A 25317-nucleotide genomic window follows, 5' to 3' on the forward strand; every position below is an offset into this window, starting at 1 on the left:
AGACCAGTGGCAGGAGTGGCAAGCAGCAGTTGCACCACACAAAGAAAGCAGCACTACAGCAGCAGCCAGTAGTTTCCTCCATGCTGACATCAACAAAGTTCTGGTGCTGGGTCTGTGCATGCACGCCCGTCAGAGAACAAAGAGCACCAAGACAGCATACTCCATGGCAGTATGCAAATACTGGAGGTACGTGTCACAGGTCAAGACAACTGCACCTGGATTCCCCCTCAGTGATTCAGCAAGAGCACCCACTCTCAGGCTGTTGTCTCTCCGGGTGGGGGGAGACACGTCCCTCTCCCTTCTGACTGGGGTATTCCCAGGCCCCTTCATTGTGTAATTCCTAGCACAGACAGATTGCCCTCGAACACCTGCTTGCTTTCTCTTCAGAGATGGATAACTGCATAACTGCTACAGTTATAAGTTACCACATAGCTCTTTCGAAGCAAGCCTACTTTATTCTTACAGTACAAAGCATCACGGAGAAAATATAGTAAACACAATAAAAGAACCTACACACATGCTAATAAGTTTAGCAGATTTCATCCTAACTCTCAAATGGGATTTGGCAGGTGCAGCCTTTTAATACCCCATCCTAGGGGCATCCTTGCAAGTTCATTGGAGCTTCAGTTCAGAACAAGTACACAGACTTATGAGGCCTCTGTAGACCAAATCCTTCCATTTCTCCCTTAGGGATTGGGCCCTCTGTAGACCACAGTTCCTGTCCATTTGCTGGATCAGGAAGAAGGCCCTAAATTAGTTTAAAATGAGATTTTATCCAAAAGTCTTTCCTTTGTCTCTTGGTCTCTAGAGAATCCAGTTTGAACGTGTATGTACATATCTCCTGGGGGGATGTAAGTGGCTACAAAGGCTGATCCTGGAGGAAGTCCATTAGCATCTCCCCTGCCTATTAGAGAAGGTACATACAGTGCCACAATAACATATACAGTTACATTTTAATACAATGTACCCCAAACTTGGTAACCCTAATTCAGTAAGGTTTAATTTAACTCAGTAAAGTTTATCTTAATTCCATAAAGTTTGTTTAGGATAGTAACAGGATACTGTCAGGCTGTCACAACGTGAACAAGCTCTGATGAAAAATGTCTCCTCATGGTGCCAAGTTAGTCCCATTGAAATGGGTGACTAGTTATTTTCTGGTTTGAGTCTTTTCTGTCTGACTTACATTAAAATAGTAATTTATAACTTGTTGTCATTGGTTAAAATAAAGTTGATCAGTATAATATTTTAGTATAATATTTTAGTGCTAAAGTATGTGCTTTAACCCCACTGAAGTTAAGCAAATGAATAAATGTTTTGTTGAATGAAGGCATTAAATCTGTTCATGATGATATGAGAATAGTCATATATTAGTCCTACTCTCAGCTGCACACATTTGCATTGCAACTAAGTAATTAGAATCTGTCTTCAATGTATAGAGTTTAATTTAAGATTGGAAGATAACTGAAGAATATGATGCTTATCTCTAGTTTTAAGTGCCTCAAAGGTTAATTGCTTTATTGCCCTACAGTAACTATGCTTACAAAATTTTCAGTGCATATCATTCACTCCTGCTATATAGAAATATCAGTATATTGAAGATTTTTGAAATCTAGTGAGATGTAGAAGATTTGCCAATTAAAAATTGTAAATAATTTTTGTGAAAGAGAGTGAGAAAGAGTTGGGACAGTGTGCTTTCACCAGTAAATGTGTATAGTTAAATGTAATGTGTGATCCATTTTAAAGATTCTGAATATAAAAACTGACTTTTTTTAAATTGGAAAAATCAAACCATGCGATATAATTATCAGGGGAACTATACCGATGTTTGTTTAGTTTATTTGAATGTCAGGCACTACTATCTTAAGTACAGCGTGCATCTGGGACAAAACTAAAAGGGAAAATGTTTCATTAAAAAGAATTATTTTGATTTTTTTCTGCTATTAATGCAAACCAAGTTCGGCATAGACCAAACCATCCCCAGTATTGTCAAATTTCAAACGAATTAGCTTTTAACACTGACTATTTCTGAGAAACCAAAATTAAACAAACTGCCAGTTAGTAATTTTGCAAATTAACTACTAAGGAGAAACAGCTGCATAAGAATTTCCTACAGTTAGAGGCCAATCCTGGTAGTCTATAGATTCAATGATGCAGATTCAGGCCCCTAATGCATTTTAGTTTGAATTATCCTGAGATGGTTAAATGCCTTAGAAAGAAAACACCACATTTCTATGAGCTCTGTCTTTAATACTCTTAAAATAGGTGTGTTTTAGTGGCCGCGGTTGCAATGGAAACGATATAATTTAAGATACTTTTTTATAGTTTATGGTTGATGCTCTGGTTTGGGCATGTGTATCGTACAGGCACTTTAGTGTTTGGTATATTACTAAAACACGAGACATTGACTCCATTCAAATAAATGAGATATAGGATAATGGAGGGAATTTTCAGTGTAATTGTGACATGAAGTGAAGTGGCCCTGCTTTTGGAATGAGAAGTTTTGCTAATTGAAGTTGTGGTATGTAGCATATCGTTCAGAACATGAATAAACAGTTGGAACCTTTTCCATTAGCAGCTATTTCTACTTGAGTTGATGTACCCTTTGTGTCATATGTACAGTGGCAGTACTGTTTCTATTCTATCAGTTATGTTGAATAACTAATAAGTAAGGTTCAGATTCTGTCATGGGTATTTTTAGTAAAAGTCATGGACAGTAAACAAAAATTCACAGAAGCCCATGACCTGTTGCTGACTTTTACTGAAAATATGGGGGCTCTGGCCCCAGGCGGCTTCTCCAGCCCCACCGCTGTGGCAGGGGCTGAAGCCAAAGAAGTCACGGAGGTTCATTAAAGTTATGGAATCAGTGACCTTCACGACAAACTCATATCCCTCACTAACTGTCTTTCTAAAGTGGGTTTTAGCCCATGAAAGCTTATGCCCAAATAAATGCGTTAGTCTCTAAGGTGCCACAAGTACTCCTCGTTGTTTTTGCGATTCAGACTAACACGGCTACCACTCTGAAACCTGTCTTTCTTTTATGTGTGAAACCAGGTTCCTTTTTAATTTCAGTGTTGTTCTCAAAATGCGTAACAGAGATGAATTCTTGAAAGCTGGGGCCAGTCATCTATTTAAATATAGTAGGTGAAGCTTAAAGGTGTATTGAAATCAATACTCTACTTTGTAGCTCATTAAAAATATTTCAGTATCCAGTCTGATAAGGCATTGATTAATAGAATTTTGCAGCAAAATATGAGTTTGATGGTGTGCTATGGGTTGCTTTTGCTGAATTCATAGGATTTAACATTTTACCTTGTTATGTGTGTGGCATGTTCCAGACCTAAATAGAAAAGGAGAAAAACAATTTCAGGACAGCGTGGAAAAACAATATCTAATAATTGGTGAGGAGCTGCAGTTAGCCAGTTGATGGCATTTAGCAGCAGCATGGGAGTCTAGTAATCACTGTGTCGCCATGCAGCACCAACAGAGTAAATAAAGAAATAAAACACTTTGTGAACTTGACCCTCACGCACGTTTTTGGAATCATACATCCTGTGAGTATGCGGTTGAGTCATTAGGTCTATTTACACATACTGTTCTAGGAAAATGTCATCTCCAAGGTGAAACTGGAGCCAGTTTTGTTCTGCATAGAACCAGTCAAACAAATTAAAAACCTAAAATCTAAATAAGAAGGTAAGTTAAGGCCTGATCCAAAGCCCATTGAAGTCAATTGAAAGGCTCCCATTGACTTTAATGGGCTTTGGACCAGGCCCTTAATTATTATCTCATTGAAAGTGCTAATTCAGAACACTGAATTGTAATAAAACCTTCCTGCTTTTCAGTACAATATATTATAGACCAAAATGGCTATTTACTTAAATTATTTTGAGGTGACAAAGATCAATACCCCTTCGCTAACATCTCCTCCAAAAACACCAAAATTCAGCAAGATGGAAACTCATTTCTGCAGAACACACTTAGATTATACATTCAGACCAGAAGCACTTTTATAGGTTGTGTTTAAAAAACAAAACACCTTTTTTAAGGTATTAAGTACCACTTAGGAGAAAATAAGCAAAACTTCTCCCTTCCAGTTTACATGAATTAATGATGAAAACACTTAATACAGAAAAGTCAAATGAAATAAAACAGTGGGTTTTTTGCACTGACAGCTCTTAAGGAATTTTTTTTTAAATTCTGTATCAAACTGTCTACACTGAATTAAAGTAAGATTTGCAAAATTGCCTAAATGACTTAGAAATACAAGTCACTTACGCACTTCAGAACATCTCACCCTAAATCTTTCCTTCTAGAGAAATACAGACATATTTAGGCCTATATAAATAGACTCATTGAACTTGATTCAGAATTGGAATTGGTTGCCTTTGATGAGGCTTTGCTAGTTGGGCCCAGTGGAGTAGCACCATTAGAGGAAGGAAAGGGACTAGACACAGTCAATCAGGAGAAGTTGTCCCCACACTTACCACCAAAGGCAGGATGATTTCAAGCAGGGCCCTATTGATTTTTTCCAACATGAAACTCCCGTTATATAATCACTCTTTCAGTCTCCTATATCACCCCACCCAGTCCCATATACTCTGATGCTATCTAGGATCAGACGGGGTGGAGATAGGGATGATTGGCCTTCCCCAGTGCATTTTCAGGCATCAGGGTCCAGGCCAGCTGCTTAGTTTCATGATGTTACTGTTAATTATTGTGGCAATGTTGTTATATGGATTTAATTTGCTGTTTGAGAATTTGTCAGAACTTCATAGGAGGAAACCCCTTGGACATGGAGACGAGTTGTCCTTTTCCCATAATGTGAACGTGTGAGCTAAGTCATGACGTATATGCAAGAAGTGAGAAAGAGAAGTTAGGTGTGGAATGGACCTTAAAATAAAGAGAGCTTTGTAACATCACACCCCACCCTGCTGTGGGAAGGTTTGTCTTATTAAGTAGGAGCAGGCTTTAACCCTGTGGGGCCATTAGTATTTTAACTTTGATTTATTTGTAACTAGTAAGACTAGCAGATGCCTGAAATCTTCGATTTTGATATTGGCTAAATAAAAGTTGAGGTGAGCGGTATTTACACTCAGACTCTCTTCTGTGAATTTTATTGCTGCTACCAACAATATATTAAGCTAAAATACAGGGCAACTAACACTAAAGTGGTGCATGTTTTTTATGATTATGATTATTATTATTATATTTTTCACTCACTGAATAATGGACATTTATTGGATTTGAGTCTTATTGCAGACGTGACCCTGTAGTATAGCTTTTTATCAGTGAGGCCCTAAATACAGAGATAATTCAATTCTGACCTTATTTCTATGCCAATACTTAAAACTGTTTGGGTGTGTCGGCTCTTGGTTACTAGGTTCAGTCAGGACCAGGTAAAGGACATAACTTTGTAAGTCAAGGGTCTTTAGTTGTGGAGCTGTCTCAATCTTCCATATCTTTTGGGACATGATAATAATAAGACTCATTTATTTCAGCAGAGTTCTCCCTGAGTTTTGTTTTTGGACCCCTTCTTTTTTTTTTTCAATTTTTATCTCTCTCTCCCCATTCCCCTTTGTTTATTAATACATAATACAAAATAGTATAGCAGTCAAAAATTCAAATGCTGAAGGCATCTACAAGCAAATCTGCCAACTCCCAGCCAAATCTTTCTAGCACCAGCCGAAAAATATTTTTCATAGTTTCATAAGGCATTGAAATAAAAAAAAAAGCAAACACATACACTAAAATCAGAAATTAAGATCAGCTATCCAGTGGACCACCAAACAGAACTAAAGGACTTCCCCCACAGGAACACTACCACTCTAAATGAGTGAAAAATGTCCTATTAACACAAAACATAGTGAAAAAAAGAAAGCCTGTTTCTGAGAGAAACTTTAGTTCTAGTTGGTGAGTTGATTTTATTGTGCTGTATTGTTTTCCTTCAAGCGTTCATGAAAGTCTGAAATAAAATTGTATTTTTCCACTTGTGCTAGAAATCTGCCGAGGACATTTTTTAGATTTTGCATTGTAATGCTTTTGGTGTTCAAAGTTTTGATTGCTATTTTTATAAGAATTTAGGAAGGGTCTGGAACACACTAAGTACACTGTTAGTTTTTCACTGCTTTTCTGTGTCTTCATTTGCTTACAGACCTTTCAGCAGTCTTCTCTACAGCAGAAAACTAAAAAGAAAAACAAAGGTAAGCATTAAATGGGTACTTTTTGAAGTGATGGTAAAAAACAGAAATGTGAATATTACTGTTTAAAATATTGTAGTATTTTACAGGTTGCAGTTTGTTAGCCTGAACCAAATTTATAGTCATCAGTTATCCATATGACAGAACTATCCAACCAGGATTAACAGCCCTTCTCTGATTCAGCACATCTTAACTGTATTCAACATTCTCTTTTACAGAGGTCTGAGCATGTTACTGAATTGCACTATGCAGGGTTTTGTGGGTCTTTCGAATGTTAGTAAAGCTGTACTTTTCAAAGTATTATCCAATATAAACCTATTTTAATCTTTTTAATATATATTTTTAAGCAGCCCTGCCTGTATGTACATTCATGTGTAGCTATTGGTGTGTTTACATATGTTGCCATGAAATGAACTATCAGGATGTACACAAACATATGTACCCACATAACACTGTATTTATATATCTTGTCCTCCTTTCCTATAGAATCCGTCTTGTTGCCTTCATTTATTGCATTTTGTCTTGTGCTCAGATTATAATATCTGTAAGATAAGAGAATATATGTACTTTTTTCTTTTGCCATGCACACATTTTGTTGCTTGATTAAAAAGAAATAATAATAATGACAAAGAAATTATTATTGAAATGTTTCTGTTAAGTTTGTAAAGATGGATCAGATTTTTAGACAAATTTTGTGTTTGATTGATTAAATGCATAATGTGAAGCCTTTCACGTATACTCATTTCAATTTAACTATTTGCATTTTTAGCTCCAATTCCTGGTAAGAGCAAAAGACGGATTTCCTGTAAAGATCTGGGCCGTGGGGACTGCGAGGGCTGGCTTTGGAAAAAGAAAGATGCCAAGAGTTATTTCTCCCAGAAATGGAAAAAATATTGGTTTGTTCTGAAGGATACTTCTCTATACTGGTATATCAATGAGGAGGTAAGAAATAGGCCCATTCGTTGCTCATCCTGTCTAATGCTAATAAGTCTTATACTGTTTTGTTGTCATAATTAGATGGAAGGTCAAATACCATCCTGAAAACAGGTGAGTGATTTTATTCACCCAAATAAACTTACTTAAATCAGTAAGATTACTTGTATGACTAAAGTCACTCATATGCATTAGAGTTTGCAGGATTTGCCCTTTAAGGTTTTTTTTTTTTGGAACATAAGGAAGAATGTAACTACTCACCTCTATATTTCCATACCGTTAATAGCGTGTAATAAAGTCATCATTCTCTCTTGACAACAAAACACTAATTTAGAAGAGCAAATCTAGAGTCATTTGTCCCTGTCATGATAACTGAGCCTACATTATAGCCATAATTTATGTTGCATTTGGGGGTACCTTATTTAATTGTAATAAGGAATCTGTGGTATTTCTAAAATCCACTGTAGTTATGCAAAACGGTCTCAAATTGTGTTCTCTTTTGATACATTGTATCTAATTTGGATTATCGTTTTGAGTCCTTAATTATATACTGATAATGTTGGAAGAGCATCATTAAGCTGCCTAAGACCCTGATCCTGAAAGGGTCCCTCATTTATCTAATTTATTTGCTTCTTTGGAAGAATAATTGTTTTTTAAATCCCTTTTTGGTGGAATGGACTCTTTGCCAGTTGTGTGAAAGATCAGAATTTCTTTTGGAAAATCCAACTTTTTTCTTAATGGAACTCTTTTTAGGAAACTGAGATAATTTTAAACTCTGATAGACTCTCATGCAGTAAAATATATTTACACCATGTGTCTGAATTAGAGCTGTCAAGCAATTAAAAAACAATAATAGAATACTATTTATATAAATATTTTTGGATGTTTTCCACATTTTCAAATATATTGATTTCAATTACAACACAGAATATAAAGTGTACAGTGCTCACAAGTCCACTCGGTCCTACTTCTTGTTCAGCCAATCATTCAGACAAACAAGTTTGTTTACATTTTCAGGAGATAATGCTGTCCGCTTCTTGTTTACAATGTCACCTGAAAGTTCGAACAGGCGTTCACATGGCACTGTTGTAGCTGGTGTTGCATGATATTTACGTGCCAGATGCAATAAAGATTCATATGTCCCTTCATGCTTCAACCACCATTCCAGAGGACATGCATCCATGCTGATGATATGTTCTGCTCGATAACGATCCAAAGCAGTGCAGACCCAACACATGTTCATTTTCATCATCTGAGTCAGATGCCACTAGCAGAAGGTTGATTTTCTTTTTGGGTAGTTCGGGTTCTGTAGTTTCCGAATCAGTATGTTGCTCTTTTAAGACTTCTGAAAGCATGCTCCACACCCTGTCCCAATGAGATTTTGGAAGGCACTTCAGATTCTTAAATCTTGGGTCAAGTGCTATAGGTATCTTTAGAAATCTCATATTGGTACCTTCTTTGAGTTTTGTCAAATCTGCAGTGAAAGTGTTCTTAAAACATACATGCTGGGTCATCATCCGAGACTGCTGTAACATGAAATATATGGCAGAATGCAGGTAAAACACAGAGCAGGAGACATACAATTCTCCCCCAAGGAGTTCAGTCCCAAAATAATTAACTCATTATTTTTTTAACGAGCATCATCAGCACGGAAGCATGTCTTCTAGAATGGTGGCCAAAACATGAAGGGACATACAAATTATTAGCAGATCTGGCATGTAAATACCTTGCAACATAGGCTACAGAAATCCCATGCAAATATCTGTTCCCACTTTCAGGTGACATTGTAAATAAGAAGCGGGCTGCATTATCTCCCATAAATGTAAACAAACTTGTTTCTCGTAGATGTTGGCTGAATAAGAAGTAGGAGTGAATGGACTTGTAGGCTTTAAAGTTTTACATTGTTTTGTTTTTGAGTACAGTTATATAACAAAAAAAATCTACATTTGTAAGTTGCACTTTCACAATAAAGAGATTGCATTACAGTACTTGTATGAGGTGAATTGAAAAATACGATTTCTTTTGTTTATCATTTTTACAGTGCAAATATTTGTAATAAAAATAATCTAAAGTGAGTACTGTACACTTTGTATTCTGTGTTGTAATTGAAATCAATATATTTGAAAATGTAGAAAAACATCCAAAATATTTAATACATTTCGATTGGTGTTCTGTTGTTTAATAGCGCGAGTAAAAGTGCGTTTAATCATGATTAATTTTTTTAATCGTGATTAATTTTTTTGAGTTAATCCCATGAGTTAACTGCGATTAATCAACAGCCCTAGTCTGAATGGTTCCAATTCCTCATCAACGTGTGAGTTCTCAACACTCTGGGGCAGACTTTTTGTTTATTACTTCATAGAATAATAGAATATCAGGGTTGGAAGGGACCTCAGGAGATCATCTAATCCAACCCACTGCTCAAAGCAGGACCAATCCCCAATTTTTGCCCCAGATCCCTAAATGGTTCCCTCAAAGATTGAACTCACAACCCTGGGTTTAGCAGGCTAATGCTCAAACCACGGAGCTATCCCTCCTGCCATACTTGTCTGTATGATGCTTAGTCCTGGGAGGCATTTTGGACATTTAGATTATTCTTGTTATTTAAGACCATTGTGGTTCCAAAGTGTGGTATCTTACTATAAAAAATAAAGAACAAGAATAAGCAATGTGTTCTTTCTTTTGATGTGTAAATATGCTCCTGTGACTAAGATAACTTTACTTTTTCCTCCAAGAAAAGAATGTGCTTAAAGATATCCAGCATTGCAGGATCTGTCCTTTCCATACTTTCCTTCCAAATTATTTCAGTTCTACTTTTCTCTGTACATCTGTGCCTTTAAAAATAAAATAAAAATAAATAAAAAGCCATATAGAAGGACATTTAGAATATTAAAAATAATTTTTGGAGTATCTTTAGTTCTTACATTGAAAATTATTTTAAGGGCTCATCATCAGAGAGCGTACTAGATTGTATGCTCCTTATAATGGCGACCTGGTAGCTTCTATTTGTCTGTAAGATTTTATGTATAGTCATAATGCTATGTTATAATGTTATAAATGTTGTTAATAATAAGACCAACCAAGTTTATTACTATACTGTCCTATAGCAATGGAGAAATAAAGGCACCTCAAAGTAATACAGACTCTATGAATCTATTTGAAGTCCCTTTGAGTCCCTTTCTAGTTGGTTTTCTTGCACCAGGATGGAAAAGAGGCAGTTTACTGAATTTAAATGAATACATCCTGTATTCCTGGGAATACCTGTTCCTGTTGTCTTGAGAGAGAGAGAAATTACAGTGTCAAATGATTAAACAAAGGCTTGTTGCATGCTTATGCACTGGTGAATGGTACACTTTTAGAAAAAGGAGAAAGATGTGTGATGTATGTGCTTCTGAAGACATTGCTACAAAAGCATTTTACATAAAGATTGTGTTCCATGATGCCAGAAATCCTTATGTATTTTTCCCCTTTTTGGAGAGGTTGTGAATATCTAATATAATTTAATGGGAGCAATGACAGAGAAAATCTATGAAGCTGGAGCAATACAGTGAAAAATGTTTAAAAGTGGTAGATAGTGTTCTCTGAGAAGTAGAGCAATACCAAAATCTAGACAAATAAATTGACAAGCAGTCCAAGCATTAAAAATGAAAAACAAGTTGCTATGACAATGTGACTATAAATGGGAAACCTAAGCATACGCAGAAACAAATGGAAAGTCCTTTACGTAGGCTGGAAGAACACATATTTGAGTTAGGTGGTGAAAATCAAAAGCATAGATGAAATGAAGACTAAAATTGTCAAAGGCAAAGATAGTTGTCACGGGTGTCAGAGAATGTAAGAGTTCTTTGCATGAACAATAAGAGCAGAGGTTACCAAAAACAGTAGTGGAATGTTAATTGCCTGGTACGTGGATTCAAATAAAGGTATATCTCTCAGCCTTCCAAGGACTAAATATGTGACAAAGAACAAAGTGATTGATAGATACATTTTTTTAAAAAAATAGAAAGGGAAGAGCACGAAATTATGTGGATTCATTACTTTAACATATATCTGTTTTCTCTAGTCTCAATTTCATGATTCTATGTTAGTGATGTTAATAATTCACAGTTATAAACAGCAGTATAACACAGCCTGTGGGGCTGATGTATTGGTGTCCTAAAACAAATGCTGTGCTTTTAAGTTGTGAAAAGTTAAGGACAGGTCAAAGTCCAGTAAAGCTATTCACAATTACCAAGTCTTTAGAGGAGGAGGGAAAGAGGCCAAGATTCCCCCTCTGTCAGTGTAACTGATAAGATATAAGAATAACTGGAGAGAGATCATTCATCTTAGCTGCAACATCGTGTAAAGATGGCAAACACTACACATTTGTATTTTAAAATTGGGTTGATTTACATTACTGTGGGGTTGTTTTGTTCTCATAGTAAATTACAGGTTGAACCTCTCTAGTCCGGCACCCTTGGGACCTGACCGGTGCTGAACCAGAAAATTTGCCGAACCACAGGAGGGCAATGCAGAGTGCCAGTGGGTCTCCATACATGTGGGAAGTAGGGGAGCAGGGGGTGCTGTAGTACCTCCAGGCTTTGCGCCCAGCATGGGCCCCCACCTGGGGGCCCCGCTGCTGGCACGCGAAACCTTAAATTAGAGTAAATAAATGAAGACGTGGCATACCACTTCTGAAAGGTTGCCGACCCCTGTTCTAGACTAAGGTCCATGACCTCCCACTCTGGCAATACTCCCATTGATTTGCCAGGAGTACAATAATATGCCGTATGTAGGAAAGTAAGTAAAACTCTCTCTTTGTTTATGTTTAAGTTTTAATGGACTTTCGTCTTAAGCCTCATTAACTTGAGTAACATATAGAACTGTCTTCATAGGATGAAAAAGCAGAGGGATTCATCAGTCTACCTGAATTTAAAATTGATAGAGCCAGCGAGTGCCGCAAGAAATAGTAAGTGTGTTTAAAATCATACAGTGCAATAACAAAAGAAAAGGCGGAAAAAGCAATCTCTTGCTTTCAAGGAGTGAAAGTTTCCTTGTTTATGATAGTCAAATTAGAATGGAAATCATTGTAACGTGATTTGGTTGCATAACACAAATCATGGTAAACAGTCAATATTCCTGTGCTGAGGGGGGAGGCAAGGGGATGTGCATGTGCTTTGAGGGTCCCACCCAAGGACACAATGAGTCTGTTGCAAAAGCCATACAATTTTCAACCATCAGCAAAATTAATTAAAACTAATAGGAATGCTTAGCTCCTTCTCACCCTGCTCCCCAGCTTCACTTTCATTGTCCCTCTTTTTTGTTTTGTGGAGGGACAGATTTAATGAGTTAACAAACACAAATAAGCCTTTTTAAAAAGAAAAGGAGTACTTGTGGCACCTTAGAGACTAACCAATTTATTTGAGCATAAGCTTTCATGAGCTACAGCTCACTTCATCGGATGCATGTTGTGGAAAGTGTAGAAGATCTTATTATATACACACAAAAAGCATGAAAAAATACCTCCTCCCACCCCACTCTCCTGCTGGTAATAGCTTATCTAAAGTGATCACTCTCCTTACAATGTGTATGATAACCAAGTTGGGCCATTTCCAGCACAAATCCAGGTTTTCTCAAACCTCCCCCCCCCAACTCACTCTCCTGCTGGTAATAGCTTTATCTAAAGTGACCACTCTCCTTACTAATAGATAAGCTATTACCAGCAGGAGAGTGAGTTTGTGTGTGGGGGAGGGCTGAGAAAACCTGGATTTGTGCTGGAAATGGCCCAACTTGATTATCATACACATTGTAAGGAGAGTGATCACTTTAGATAAGCTATTACCAGCAGGAGAGTGGGGTGGGAGGAGGTATTTTTTCATGCTTTTTGTGTGTATATAATAAGATCTTCTACACTTTCCACAGCATGCATCCGATGAAGTGAGCTGTAGCTCATGAAAGCTTATGCTCAAATAAATTGGTTAGTCTCTAAGGTGCCACAAGTACTCCTTTTCTTTTTACGAATACAGACTAACACAGCTGTTACTCTGAAACCTTTTTAAAAAGCAAGCGCTGAGAGATGGAGGAGGTGAAATATTACAGAGGTAACACAAAAAAAGAAGAGAGGGGTAAAAGGAGGCCTGTTCTTTTTCTAAGTCAGTTATTTACATCCACTAAATCCCTTTGCCGCTGTGGGATTCTATGTTTGAAATAAAAAGTTTTGCTAAAAAAAAAAATGCTTAGCTGTACAGTAGCTGTACATGGCTTTATTTTAAGAGCTTTTTGCTTTTCCGTAGTTAATTTGTATCTGTATAATTTGTGTCATTGTTTTAAAATAAATAGCAATGTGTTTGAAAAAAGCTAACTCGCGATTTATTATGGCTCTCAACCAAGTGTTTTAAATACAAAGTAAGTGAAAAGATCTTTAGGAGACATGTTGCCAAATCCATGGCCAGACACAAGCCTTATTTTATTCAAAACTAACTAGGAGAGTTTTCTAAGTTTCAACCATCTGCTGACATTGTGGGCTGCCTCTTGAGCAGGGATAACACAATATAGCTCCAGTGAAGTTAATGAAGCTACGCTGATTTACTGTAGCTCGGGATTCAGAGTACCAGCCGTGATAGTCTGTATCCACAAAAAGAAAAGGAGTACTTGTGGCACCTTAGAGACTAACCAATTTATTACTTTTGTCCTTAGTTAATTATATATCTTTGGCATACATACGTATCTATCTTGCTGTGCACCTGCGTTCACACATTTTCATTCTTACCACTGAAATCTCTGTGCATTGCTCTGTTACAGGCAAGTGTGTGGTTTGGCTCTTTTGTGTAAAGCTCACCTGGCACCATTGTAATTCTTTCAGCAGACCTCTGTATTTTAGCACATGTGTCACTTTCAAGTTTTTCAAAGAGTGCTTTTGAAACCATGAAAACTGTACCAGATAAGCTGTTTAGAGATTAAAGCTTGTCATGATGACTTACATGCCCCTTTAAAAAGGATACTAATGTTGTTACCATTAGTTTACAATGCTCTTTAAAATAAACTGTTCTGTGTAATAGTCTTTAAAAAGGGTTAAAAAATGAAAAAACTTCCACCTGTGGTTTTGGGAGTTTCAGTGTTCAGTCATTGCTCTGTGTTTTTCCACAGATTAAATGCAATGTGGCTCTGCTTCATTTATTTTCTTGTTAGTGAAGCAGCGTCATTGATGATGTCAGTTCATCTCTGAAAACTGCACTTCATTTAAATTATTGTCTCACTCTGAGTCCTGTCGACTGAGTAGCAGAGCACACAAATATGATTAATAAAAAACATCCACTTGAGTGGCAGATAAAAAAAAAGATATTTAGAATCCAGATGACAGATGTTATAACAATTTTAAGATAAGTCAAGTTTTGGGTCTCAACAACTTGATTATATCTTTTTAAACAGAGCAGATGCTGCTCAACATCTGTTCTCGCTTGTGTAATATTATGCTGTGCACTGATGTGTAGAGGAATCCTTTTTGTTTAACATTTACAGATTTCCTTCCCTGACAATGCCTTTCTTTCTTCTAATACCTCGGCATATAGTCAGAGAAAAGAACAATTGTCTATCTAATTGATCTCCCTTGAAAACAAGGACAATGCACTTAATATACCATACTCTTTGTTTTGTTTTCTTTGACTTTGCTCTGTGTTTTGATGCTATTTTAAAGCAATCTTTGGGAGGCCATTAGTTTTAAAAACTATTTCTATATTGTACATTACTAATAATTAGCTTTCATAGAATAGTTTTCATATCTACATCTCCAAGTGCTTCACTACAGCTTTCTGTATTTGTAGAAAATTCTCTGCACACTTTTTGTTTTAACAAATTGTTTGCAGTAAATAGATGAAGTATTGAGCTGCAGTGACAACTCATGTTGATTACTTTGGTGGGTGGGAAAGATGACATGCCATTACCCATCATGCTAGATGACCTCGTAAACACCCCGTTGGATTACAACAGCTTGTCAAAAATCAATCCGCACATCACATTTTTCTATTTGACTCCCAGTCGTTAGTGCTGAAGGTGATGCCAAGGGCACTGTGTTGTGAAAAGTCAGAGGAATGAGAGCTTTTCTGTTATATCAAATAAACTGTTCAGTCATTTTTCTGTTCAGAAACTCTTTTGACACCTCCACCCACATAAACACAATTGCCTGTTGTATAAACTATTTTAACTGCTTCATCTTATCCAGATGTAACATCTATCATGTTAATAGCTGTTGAACTGTCTTTGTGCATGTTTGAATGCAGATGTTATTTAAAGATAGATGGTCAATAAAGCCTTTTAATCAGTGACAGCTGGATGGATTCCAAAAGTTATAAGGCTGAATTAAAAAAACACACACATGCTTAACCAACCTGAAAGAAAATTAAACACAGTCTCATTTCATTAAGTAATTTGGATTTCTAATTACCTTTATTTTTGAAAAAGATGTTTTGTATAATTATTATTTTTGCACGTTATGTTTTGACTTTTTTCTTTCCAACAGTGCATTCAAAGCCTGCCATCCTAAGATCAAAAGCTTTTACTTTGCTGCTGAACATCTAGATGACATGAACAGGTAATCAAGCCTAATAAAGTATAAAATCATATAGGGAACCATCTCTGAATACAGTGCTTTCCTCTGAAGCCAATGATAACATGTCATATATTTGTTTTCATTAAAGGTTAAGTTTTAGATGGATGAGTGCAAAAGAGCATCTTAATTTTTTGAGAAAAATATGTTTTTAATCCCCATCCTCACTTATGGTCATGAACTTTGGGTAATGACCGAAAGGATAAGATCATGGGTACAAGCCGTAGAAATGAGGTTTCCCCGCAGGGTGGCTGGGCTTAATCTCCAAGACAGGATGAGGAGCTTGACTATTTGGGAGGGCCTCGGAGTAGAGCTTCTTCTCCTCTGGATCAAGAGGAGCCAGTTGAGGTGGTTCGGGCACCTGATAAGGATGCCCCCTAGGAGGCTTCCGTTGGAACTCTATCGGGCACGTCCCATGGGGAAGAGGCCCCCAGGCCTACCCAGGACACACTGGGGAATCCTCCAGGAGGAGCTGGAATCTTGCGGAAGAAAAGGGGGTCTGGTCCTCACTACTCTCCATGCTGCCGCCACGACCCTCACCAGGAAAAGCAGCATTAAGGAGAAAGAAGATATTTTTAATATTAATTTTATGCAAAAATGACCTCCAATTTTGTTGAAACACGTCCATAACATGTCAAAAACAAACACACATCTATTATCACCCTTGTGGTGGAACTAATCATAATAAATTTCTGCCCAGAAGGAGGTAGCAAGGAAGTAAAATCAGGCGTTAGAGGTCAATGTTTCTTTGAGCTATGATGATAGTGGTTGTGCTCTCCACTGTGCTTTTCCACTATGGCTGAAGAAACATGAACTCTGCAGGGTGGGTTCTTCAGGAAAAACAGCAGGTAATGATGTTTCTGAGAGTGGTGCTTTTGGGCCCAATCCATCAAGGATGCTCAAGTGTCCTCAAGTGGGAGTGTAACTGGCTAAATTCATCCCGGTGCAGAGGGCCAGTACAAGGCTTATTCAACTTAAACCCAGTTTTGAGGGCCTGTGTGCACACCTCTACACGGTGTGAATTTCACATAGAAGGCACTTAGGGTGAGATCCTGGTTCTGTTGAAATCAGTGGCGAAACTCCCATTGACTTCAGTGAGCCCAGGATTTCACCCTTAGCACCTTGCAGAGTAGAGCTGTCTGTTCCTTAGTCCAGTTTTGTGATCTTATTAAAAATGCTTTAATTTTCAACAAAACTTTAGCAAAATCACTTTTAACTCATCTAGGTGAACTTTATACAAACTCTGGTAACCCCTGTCTGTTCAGGTGTTTGCTACAGCATTTTTTATTTTTCCCAGCATAAAATGGGTTACATTTATTTTGAAAAAATATATTTATGTGTCTTTCATTATATGGTAAAAGAACCTAATTAAAGTTTCCCATCTTAAATTGGTTATCCTGTTCCTGTGGGCTCGTGCTTGCAGACTCCATTAATCAGTGAAATGGTGAATGTGCTTTTAAAACAAAGAAAAAAGACAACCTTACACAGTCCATATAACTTATTAATAAAATACCTTAGCAGTGATAAGAATGATGATACCTATATTTACCATCTCTAACTGCTTTTAGGTAACAGTCAGTTTCTGGAAACTTTCATTTCTTTCTGAGATCTGTTGACCAGAAAATAGATTAAAGTTTTACATTTATGTTTACTTTTACTTAAAATGGATATAGGGTAAAATTTGCAAAAGCACCTAAGTCTCATTTTCAAAATTTGTTTGTAAGACTTTGCTTTTGCTCATCATTGTGTTACGTAATTCCATCAGGCTAGCCACTAATAATGCACTTTACTATGCACTGAACAAAATACCCTCAGGACTAATGAAATCCTGACCACACTGAAAATACCATGAGTATTAAACATAAGTAAAATCTCTATCAGTAGATCAACACTTGGTATGAAAATATGCCAGGTTTTGGGGGGGGTAAAAATACATAACTGTGCAATAAACAGAAAGTACACACCAGTACTTGGAAAAATGTTTAAATGGGTCTGTGGCTAATCACAGTTAATTTGATTTTTTTTAACCCTACATCATGACTTACATTTTGCCATTTTGGAATGAGTTCTTAGCAGGTCACAAATTAAATAAATAAACAAACACACACACACACTGGACCAAAATCTGAAGTAGTGGCCCTACTCCACCAAATACAACTGAGATCAGAATCTGGCCCTGTGGTAGTAAAATTGCTCTTTTTTAAAGTATCAAAAAATAATTACCCCTAGTCCCAAGCTCTGGTTCATTTCCAAAAACACTGACTTCACACAATTAACCTTTTTTTTTTAAAAGGTGATTACTAAAGAATAAATCCTTTAAGTTCAGAGACAGCATAACAAAGTATTTAAGAGCACTTGTTACATCCTACTCCAGCCTTACATATATTCACTCAAACTTTAAAAATAGATGGTTGTGACCAGGGTCCCAGTGGGAGCCAGCTATGGTCACTCAGTTAGGGCGAACTGCAAAGATTGGGGCAGACAATCCCCATAAAGCTGGTGGATATTCCAGTACTTAGATTCACCATGCCAAATAACAGTTCCCTTAAAGTGATCCAGCCTCAGGCCTCCATCCATGTACCCATGTCAAATATGATGAAAATTTCTGTACATCTTATTTCATCATATAAAAGGAAAGGTTCTACCAATCCCAAAGGATCGGACACATTACCTCCCAGGTTAATGAATGTTTCAGATCTTACCCAAATATATGCTACAGCTAATTCTTATTAACTAAACTAAAATTTATTAAAAAACAAAAGAGAGAGTATGGTTAAAAGACCAATATACATACAGACATTCATTCAGTTCATTGAGGTTCGGATTCATAGCATAGATGGTGAGCTTTGTAATTGCAAAGAGTTCTTTCAGAAATAGTTCATAAGTTATAGTCCAATGTCCAGATCTCATATTCAGGGCATACCAGCATAACTGGGACCTCAGTCTTGTGACTCAAACTTCCCCTGATGAAGCCAAAGCAGATCTGAGATGACAGAATCAGGACCCAAGGATCTTTTATACAATTTCATGTCTTTTGACAAGTTGGAGTTTCTCAGGGAACAAAAGGTAATCAGGATGACTTTGAAGGAGGTCCATCACCGGTACTTAGCTATACGAATTAACGTAAGGCTATTTGCTTGTTCCTCCCTCATTCACCTTACATTTCAAAGAGAGATGAATACCAAGATATCCCGGGTTACAATTCATTTAAATGCTAGGATGTTCTTTTGATCTCTGAATTATCAGAATACAGCATAGACGGGGACTGTTGATTACATTGTTAACCCTACTCACATACATGTAAAAACACAAACATTATCTCCCCATATGTCTTTTGAGGGTCATTTAGTTTGCAAGATGTTTAACCCTTTCTAGCCATGTGTCACAACAATATTAAAATGTTATGAACCATTTTGATTACACAAAATGGTTCCATCATTTTCTGTTCATTTTTATTGTTGGGTTTCTGACAACCACTTTCATTATGCAGTCCTTTCAGCACTGTTTGTACCTTGTTACTGGAGGCAGAAGAGAAGGGCAGGAATCTACTAAAAGCATAGCCTCATTGAGAGGGAAATGTGTTTTCCGGTATTTAAATTCCTTCAATAATTATTAATAAAAATAATTATTCGTTATTTCATTGTACTTATGTATACAGAATATAGGAACTATATATGTGTGTGCGCACATACATACCTATGATATGTATGCATTTTAGACTATATAGTCTTGTTACTGTTCAGATGATCATGTTGATTTTATGAGGCCTAGATTTCCATGTAATGCTGGAAACTTCTGTGTTTTGTGATCATTGTTCTGCTATTTGGTACAGTGAATGTGTATTTCCTAACCTCATCCCTTAGTTAAAGGGACACTGTCTTTCCAAGGCTGGCAAGCTTGGAATTTACCATTCCCTTTCTAAAACATATCTGCTTTTCAAAATGATCAGTGCCATCAACATTAAAATCCCATTTTCTGAGCTGGGAGACATAGAGACAATAAACCTGCAGTGGGAGAGTGTTCAGAGAACCTATTTGCTCATCCCACTGTGTCTCCATTCAACCATCTCCATTTTTGTGAATAGGCAGAGTATTGATATTTATAAGCATCTCCTTTCTAAAGACACCCTTCTGTGAACCGAAACAAAGGCACAAGTCTAATTTCAGTCTGATACCATGAGAACAAAGACTTAGAACATAAGAACAGCCATACTGGGTCAGACCAAAGGTTCATCTAGCCCAGTATCCTGTCTTCTGACAGTGGCCAATGCCAGGTGCCCCTGAGGGAATGAACAGAACAGGTGGTAATCAAGTGATCCATTCCCTGTTGCTCATTCCTAGCTTCAAACAGAGTCTAGGGACACCATCTCTGCCCATCCTGGCTAATAGCCATTGATAGACCTATACTCCATGAATTTATCTAGTTCTTTTTTGAAGCCTGTTATAGTCTTGGCCTTCACAATATCCTCTGGCAAAGAGTTCCGTAGGTTGACTATGCATTGTGTTAAAAAATATTTCCTTTTGTTTCTTTTAAACCTGCTGCCTGTTAATTTCATTTGGTGACCCTAGTTCTTGTGTTATGAGGAGTAAATAACGCTTTCTTATATACTTTCTCCACACCATTCATGATTTTATAGACCTCAGTCATATTCCCCCTTAGTCATCTCTTTTCCAAGCTGAAAAGTTCCAGTCTTATTAATCTCTCCTCATACAGAAACCATTCTATACCCCTAATCATTTTTGTTGCCCTTTTCTGAACTTTTCCAATTGCAGTGTATCTTTTTTGAGGTGGGGCTGTGATGGGTTTGGTCACAGAAACCCCCTTGGGACTGTCACCTGATGTGCTGAGACTACCTCTGAGCCCGTTTTATCTGCCGGTTTGGGTCTCCAAAACCCTGCCCTGTTGAGTCAGACACGCCAGTCTGCTCCAACACAGACCCAGGGTCTGAACCACATGACCCAAAGCTGCAGACTTAACTGAAAATAGCTTAAGAAGTGCTCATGTCTCTAGCACCCAGACACCCAGCTCCCAATGGGATCCAAACCCCAAATAAATCTGTTTTACTCTGTGTAAAGCTTATACAGGGTAAACTCATAAATTATCTGGCCTCTATAACACTGATAGAGAGATATGCACAGCTGTTTGCTCCCCCAGGTATTAATTAATAAGCAAAAGTGATTTTATTAAGTATAAAAAGTAGGATTTAAGTGGCTGCAAGTAATAACAGACAAAACAAAGTAAGTTACCAAGCAAAATAAAACAAAACATGCAAATCTAAGCCTAATACAGTAGGAAACTGACTACAGGTAAATCTCACCCTCAGAGATGTTCCAATAAGCTTCTTTCACAGACTAGACTCCTTCCTAGTCTGGATCCAATCCTTTTCAGACCAACCTTGTGGCTTATAGCCTTGGTCCAGCAATCACTCACACCCCGTAGTTACAGACCTTTGTTCCAGTTTTTTTCAGGCATCTCTTTGGGGTAGAGAGACCATCTCTTGAGACAGCTGAAGACCAAATGGAGGGGTTTCCAGGGCCTTTTATATTCTCTCTTGTGGGCAGAAACCCCTTTTTCTTCTGTGCAAAATCACAGCAACAAGATGGTGTTTGTAGCCACCTGGGCAAGTCACATGTCCATGAATGATTCAGTATTTTGCAGGCGGACAGCATTGTTTACATTTTAGTTTGAACATTCCCAGGAAAGCTCAGATGTGGATTGGCGTTTCCCAAAGTCCATTGTTAGTCAAGTGTTTCTTGATTGGGCACTTACTGAGAATAGTCCTTTCGCAAGAAGCTGACCAAATGCTTCACTGAGTCTATTTAGAATCAAACACATTAAGATACAAGTACATAGCCAATATTCATAGCTTCAAATACAAAAATGATACACACATACAAACAGCATAATCATAACCAGCAAATTACAACCTTTCTATAGACACCTTCCTTGACCTCCTTTGTACAAGATTTGGTGCGACTATAGGACCTTGGTTGTAACAATGATCTATACAGTCACAGTTCATGTCAATAACATCACGGGGCAACCACATCTGCACACAGTATTCAAGATGTGGGCATACCCTGGATTTATATAGAGGCAATATGATATTTTCTGCCTTATTATCTATTCCTTTCTTTATGATTCCCAACATTCTGTTCGCTTTTTTGACTGCCACTGCACATTGAGTGAATATTTTCAAAGAACTAACCACAGTGACTCCAAGATCTGTTTCTTGAGTCATAACAGCTAATTTAGACCCCATCATTTTATATGTATAGTTGGGATTATGTTTTCTAATGAGCATTACTTTGCAGTTGTCAACATTGAATTTCATCTGCCATTTTGTTGCCCAGTCACCAAGTTTTGAGAGATCCTTTTGTAGCTCTTCACAGTCTGTCTGGGACTTAACTTTCTTGAGTAGTTTTGTATCATCTGCAGTATTTGCCACCTCACTATTTACCCCTTTTTCCAGATCATTTATGAATATGTTGAATAGGACTGGTCCCGGTACAGACCCCTGGGGGACACCACTATTTACTTCTTCCCATTCTGAAAACTGGCCATTTATTCCTACCCTTTGTTTTTTATCTTTTAACCAGTTACTTTTCTTAAGAGCCTTAGATGAGGGACCTTGTCAAAGGCTTTCTGAAAATCTAAGTACACTATATCCCCCTTGTCCACATGCTTGTTACCCCCTCAAAGAATTCTACAGATTGGTGAGGCGTGATTTCCCTTTACAGAAACTATGTTGACTCTTCCACAACAACTTATGTTCATCTATGTGTCTGACAATTTTGTTCTTGACTATAGTTTCAAACAGTTTGCCCGATACTGAAGTAACACTTACTGGCCTGTAATTGCCGGGACCATCTCTGGAGCACTTTTTAAAAATTGGCGTCACATTAGCTATCCTCCAAGTCATTTGGTACAGAAGCTGATTTAAATGATAGGTTACAGACTACAGTTAATAGTTCTGCAATTTCACATTTGAGTTCCTTCATAACTTTTGGGTGAATACCATCTGGTCCTGTTGACTTATTACTGTTTAGTTTATCAGTTTGTTCCAAAACCTCCTCTAATGACACCTCAATCTGGGACAGTTCCTCAGATTTGTCACCTAAAAAGACTTTGGGAAATCTAAAAAGGTTTGGGAATCTCCCTCACATCCGCAGCTTTGAAGACGGATGCAAAGAATTCATTTAGTTTCTCTGCAATGGCCTTATTGTCCTTGAGTGCTCTTTTAGCATCTCAATCATCCAGTGGCCCCACTCATTATTTAGCAGGCTTCCCGCTTCTGATGTACTTAAAAAAATGTTTGCTATTACTTTTTGAGTCTTTGGCTAGCTGTTCTTCAAATTCTTTTTTGGCCTTCCTAATTATATTTTTACACTTCACCTGCCAGAGTTTATGCTCCTTTCTATTTTCCTCACTAGGATTTAACTTCCACTTTTTTAAAGGCTGCCTTTTTGCCTCTCACTGCTTCTTTTACTTTGTTGTTTAGCCATGGTGGCACATTTTTGGTTCTCTTACTATATTTTTTAATTTGGGGTACACATATAAGTTGAGCCTCTATTATGGTGTCTTTAAAAAGTTTCCATGCAGCTTGCAGGGATTTCACTTTTGGCACTGTACCTTTTAATTTCTGTTTCACTAACCTCCTCATTTTTGTGTAGTTCCCCTTTCTGAAATTAAATGCTACAGTGTTGGCCTGCTGTGATGTTTTTCCCAACACAGAGATGTTAAACTTAATTATATTAGGGTCACTGTTACCTAGGATATTCACCTTTTGGACCAGATCCTGTGCTCCACTTAGGACTAAATCAAGAATTGCCTCTCCTCTTGTGGGTTGCAGGACTAGCTGCTCCAGGAAGCAGTCCTTTAAGGTTCCATTCTTTAAGCCTCCAATAAATGTCTAATAATAATAATTCTTTAGATTCTGGTTAGAGTACAACTGGTTACCAGTGTCACTTAGATTTTTGGGGCTATCTGGGTTGCAATACAGCGAGCCTATCTTGCAGCTGTGAGCCATGTGATGGGGAGAATTTGACACCTTCCTTTTACCAGAAACATTATATTGCCTCTTATATATGGCAAGGCAGAAAATTATTTTGATGTCTGCCACGGTTATATACAGTATAGTCCTGATTATCCGAATAGCACGGGGGACATAGATTTTATTTGGATAATCGGGAGCTTAGATAATAGAGCGAATAGGAGACATTCGGCCTTTTAGTCCTCCTCCTCGCAGTTCTGGCTGGGGTGGTAGGGAGGGTCTCTGCTCTGCCCCTCCCAGACTACAGCCTCCCCATCCGATCTCCGCACCTCTTGCCTGCAGGGATCCGATATCACTGGCCCTGCAGCAGCACCCTCTGTTGCTCCTTTGTCATGGCCTGCACATTCACTCCCATGCCAGCAGGGCTGCAGAGAGCCTCTTGTGCTGCTGCAGAAGCCACTGAGAAGCAGGGTGGCCTCTCCCATGTCTGGGGCCTTGTCCTCCTTACAGTCCTGGCTGGGGGTCTCTGCTGTGTTACCCAAACATCTGCATTATTCAAATCCCTTCCTTCTCCCCCAGCATGAGACAGATGCTGGGGGACAAGGAAGGGATTCGACTAATGCAGAGGTTTAGGCAATAGGATTTCAGATAAATGGGCGTATATTCTATAAGGTTTTGAGGTGAGTCGCAAAGTTCCCTTCTTCTGATGTTGACAAAGGATGTATATGTTGTTTATCTTCACTTTCTCTTGAAGAACAAGATGGCTGCTAATATCAGTGGTACTGTATTTATTCTTTATAGCAAACAAATACTTTTTGTAATTCTCACAAAACAATTAAAGCTGCACACCCTAAACGCTTTGTGAGTGCTGAGTATCATCTTGACCTCCTGCACTTCAGAAAAAACACTGGTTACCAAGACACAGTATACCAACCAACCAAGGTTTGAGTCTTTCAACGCACTCACCAATTTTTCAGATTCTTTTCAAGCATATTTGCACTATATCTTTTCATACTAGTAACAGGAAACTCTTGCACTATAACAACATACATATGTGAGGTCTCCAAAACCAGTGAATGCTAATCTTCCTATTGGTTTAACAACCCAAAGAATTTCATCTTTATGCTGTAATATTGTATCCCTTTTCTGTTCTTTAGAAGGTTTTTATAACTTCCCTGACATTCCATGTCATCCTCATATGTTTCCAGCTTTAGTCACTCTACCCATTGCTTATGCACACATTAAAAAATGTTCTGATCTTCATTATGAAACCCACCATATCTAAAGGAGCTATGCTGGGGGATTCCATGTTACATGCAATTTCATTTATTACATTATTAAATATGCTTCAGAAGTTAATGCAGTCCTTCTTTTAGCATCTGAATTTACAAGCCACTCACGAGAAGATGGTGCTTGAACATTCTGCCATATTGGGCCATATTGCAAAGATTAGTCATTTATTCCATATTGTATGCATGTCTGGTTTAGATAGTATTCCAGATTATTGGACAGATTGTCAGCTACTGTAAATTATTAACTGTTAGTTCTTCTATAACTATTATATAAATTATTCTATAACTCTGTTAGTTAATGCACATTTCATGAGATTGTCAGAT

At 37.6% G+C, this 25317-nt stretch overlaps 1 protein-coding gene across 12 annotated transcripts in view; it reads left to right on the top strand.

Annotated features, from left to right (window-relative positions):
* The window catches only part of CNKSR2 (connector enhancer of kinase suppressor of Ras 2), a 369272-nt gene that overhangs the window by 263091 nt on the left and 80864 nt on the right, over positions 1-25317 (top strand). For all 12 annotated transcript variants that reach the window (XR_012160437.1, XR_012160435.1, XR_012160434.1 and 9 more), the window contains 4 exons: positions 6149-6197; positions 6964-7136; positions 12002-12075; positions 15622-15693. Coding sequence is in view for 9 of the 12 variants with exons in the window: in XM_073357190.2 (XP_073213291.1) it covers positions 6149-6197; positions 6964-7136; positions 12002-12075; positions 15622-15693 (368 nt within the window). In the remaining 3 variants the exon portion in view is untranslated. The remainder of the gene's footprint in view (positions 1-6148; positions 6198-6963; positions 7137-12001; positions 12076-15621; positions 15694-25317) is intronic.

The sequence above is a fragment of the Lepidochelys kempii genome, chromosome 1 (assembly GCF_965140285.1).
Source record: "Lepidochelys kempii isolate rLepKem1 chromosome 1, rLepKem1.hap1, whole genome shotgun sequence".
Taxonomy (NCBI): Eukaryota; Metazoa; Chordata; order Testudines; family Cheloniidae; genus Lepidochelys; species Lepidochelys kempii.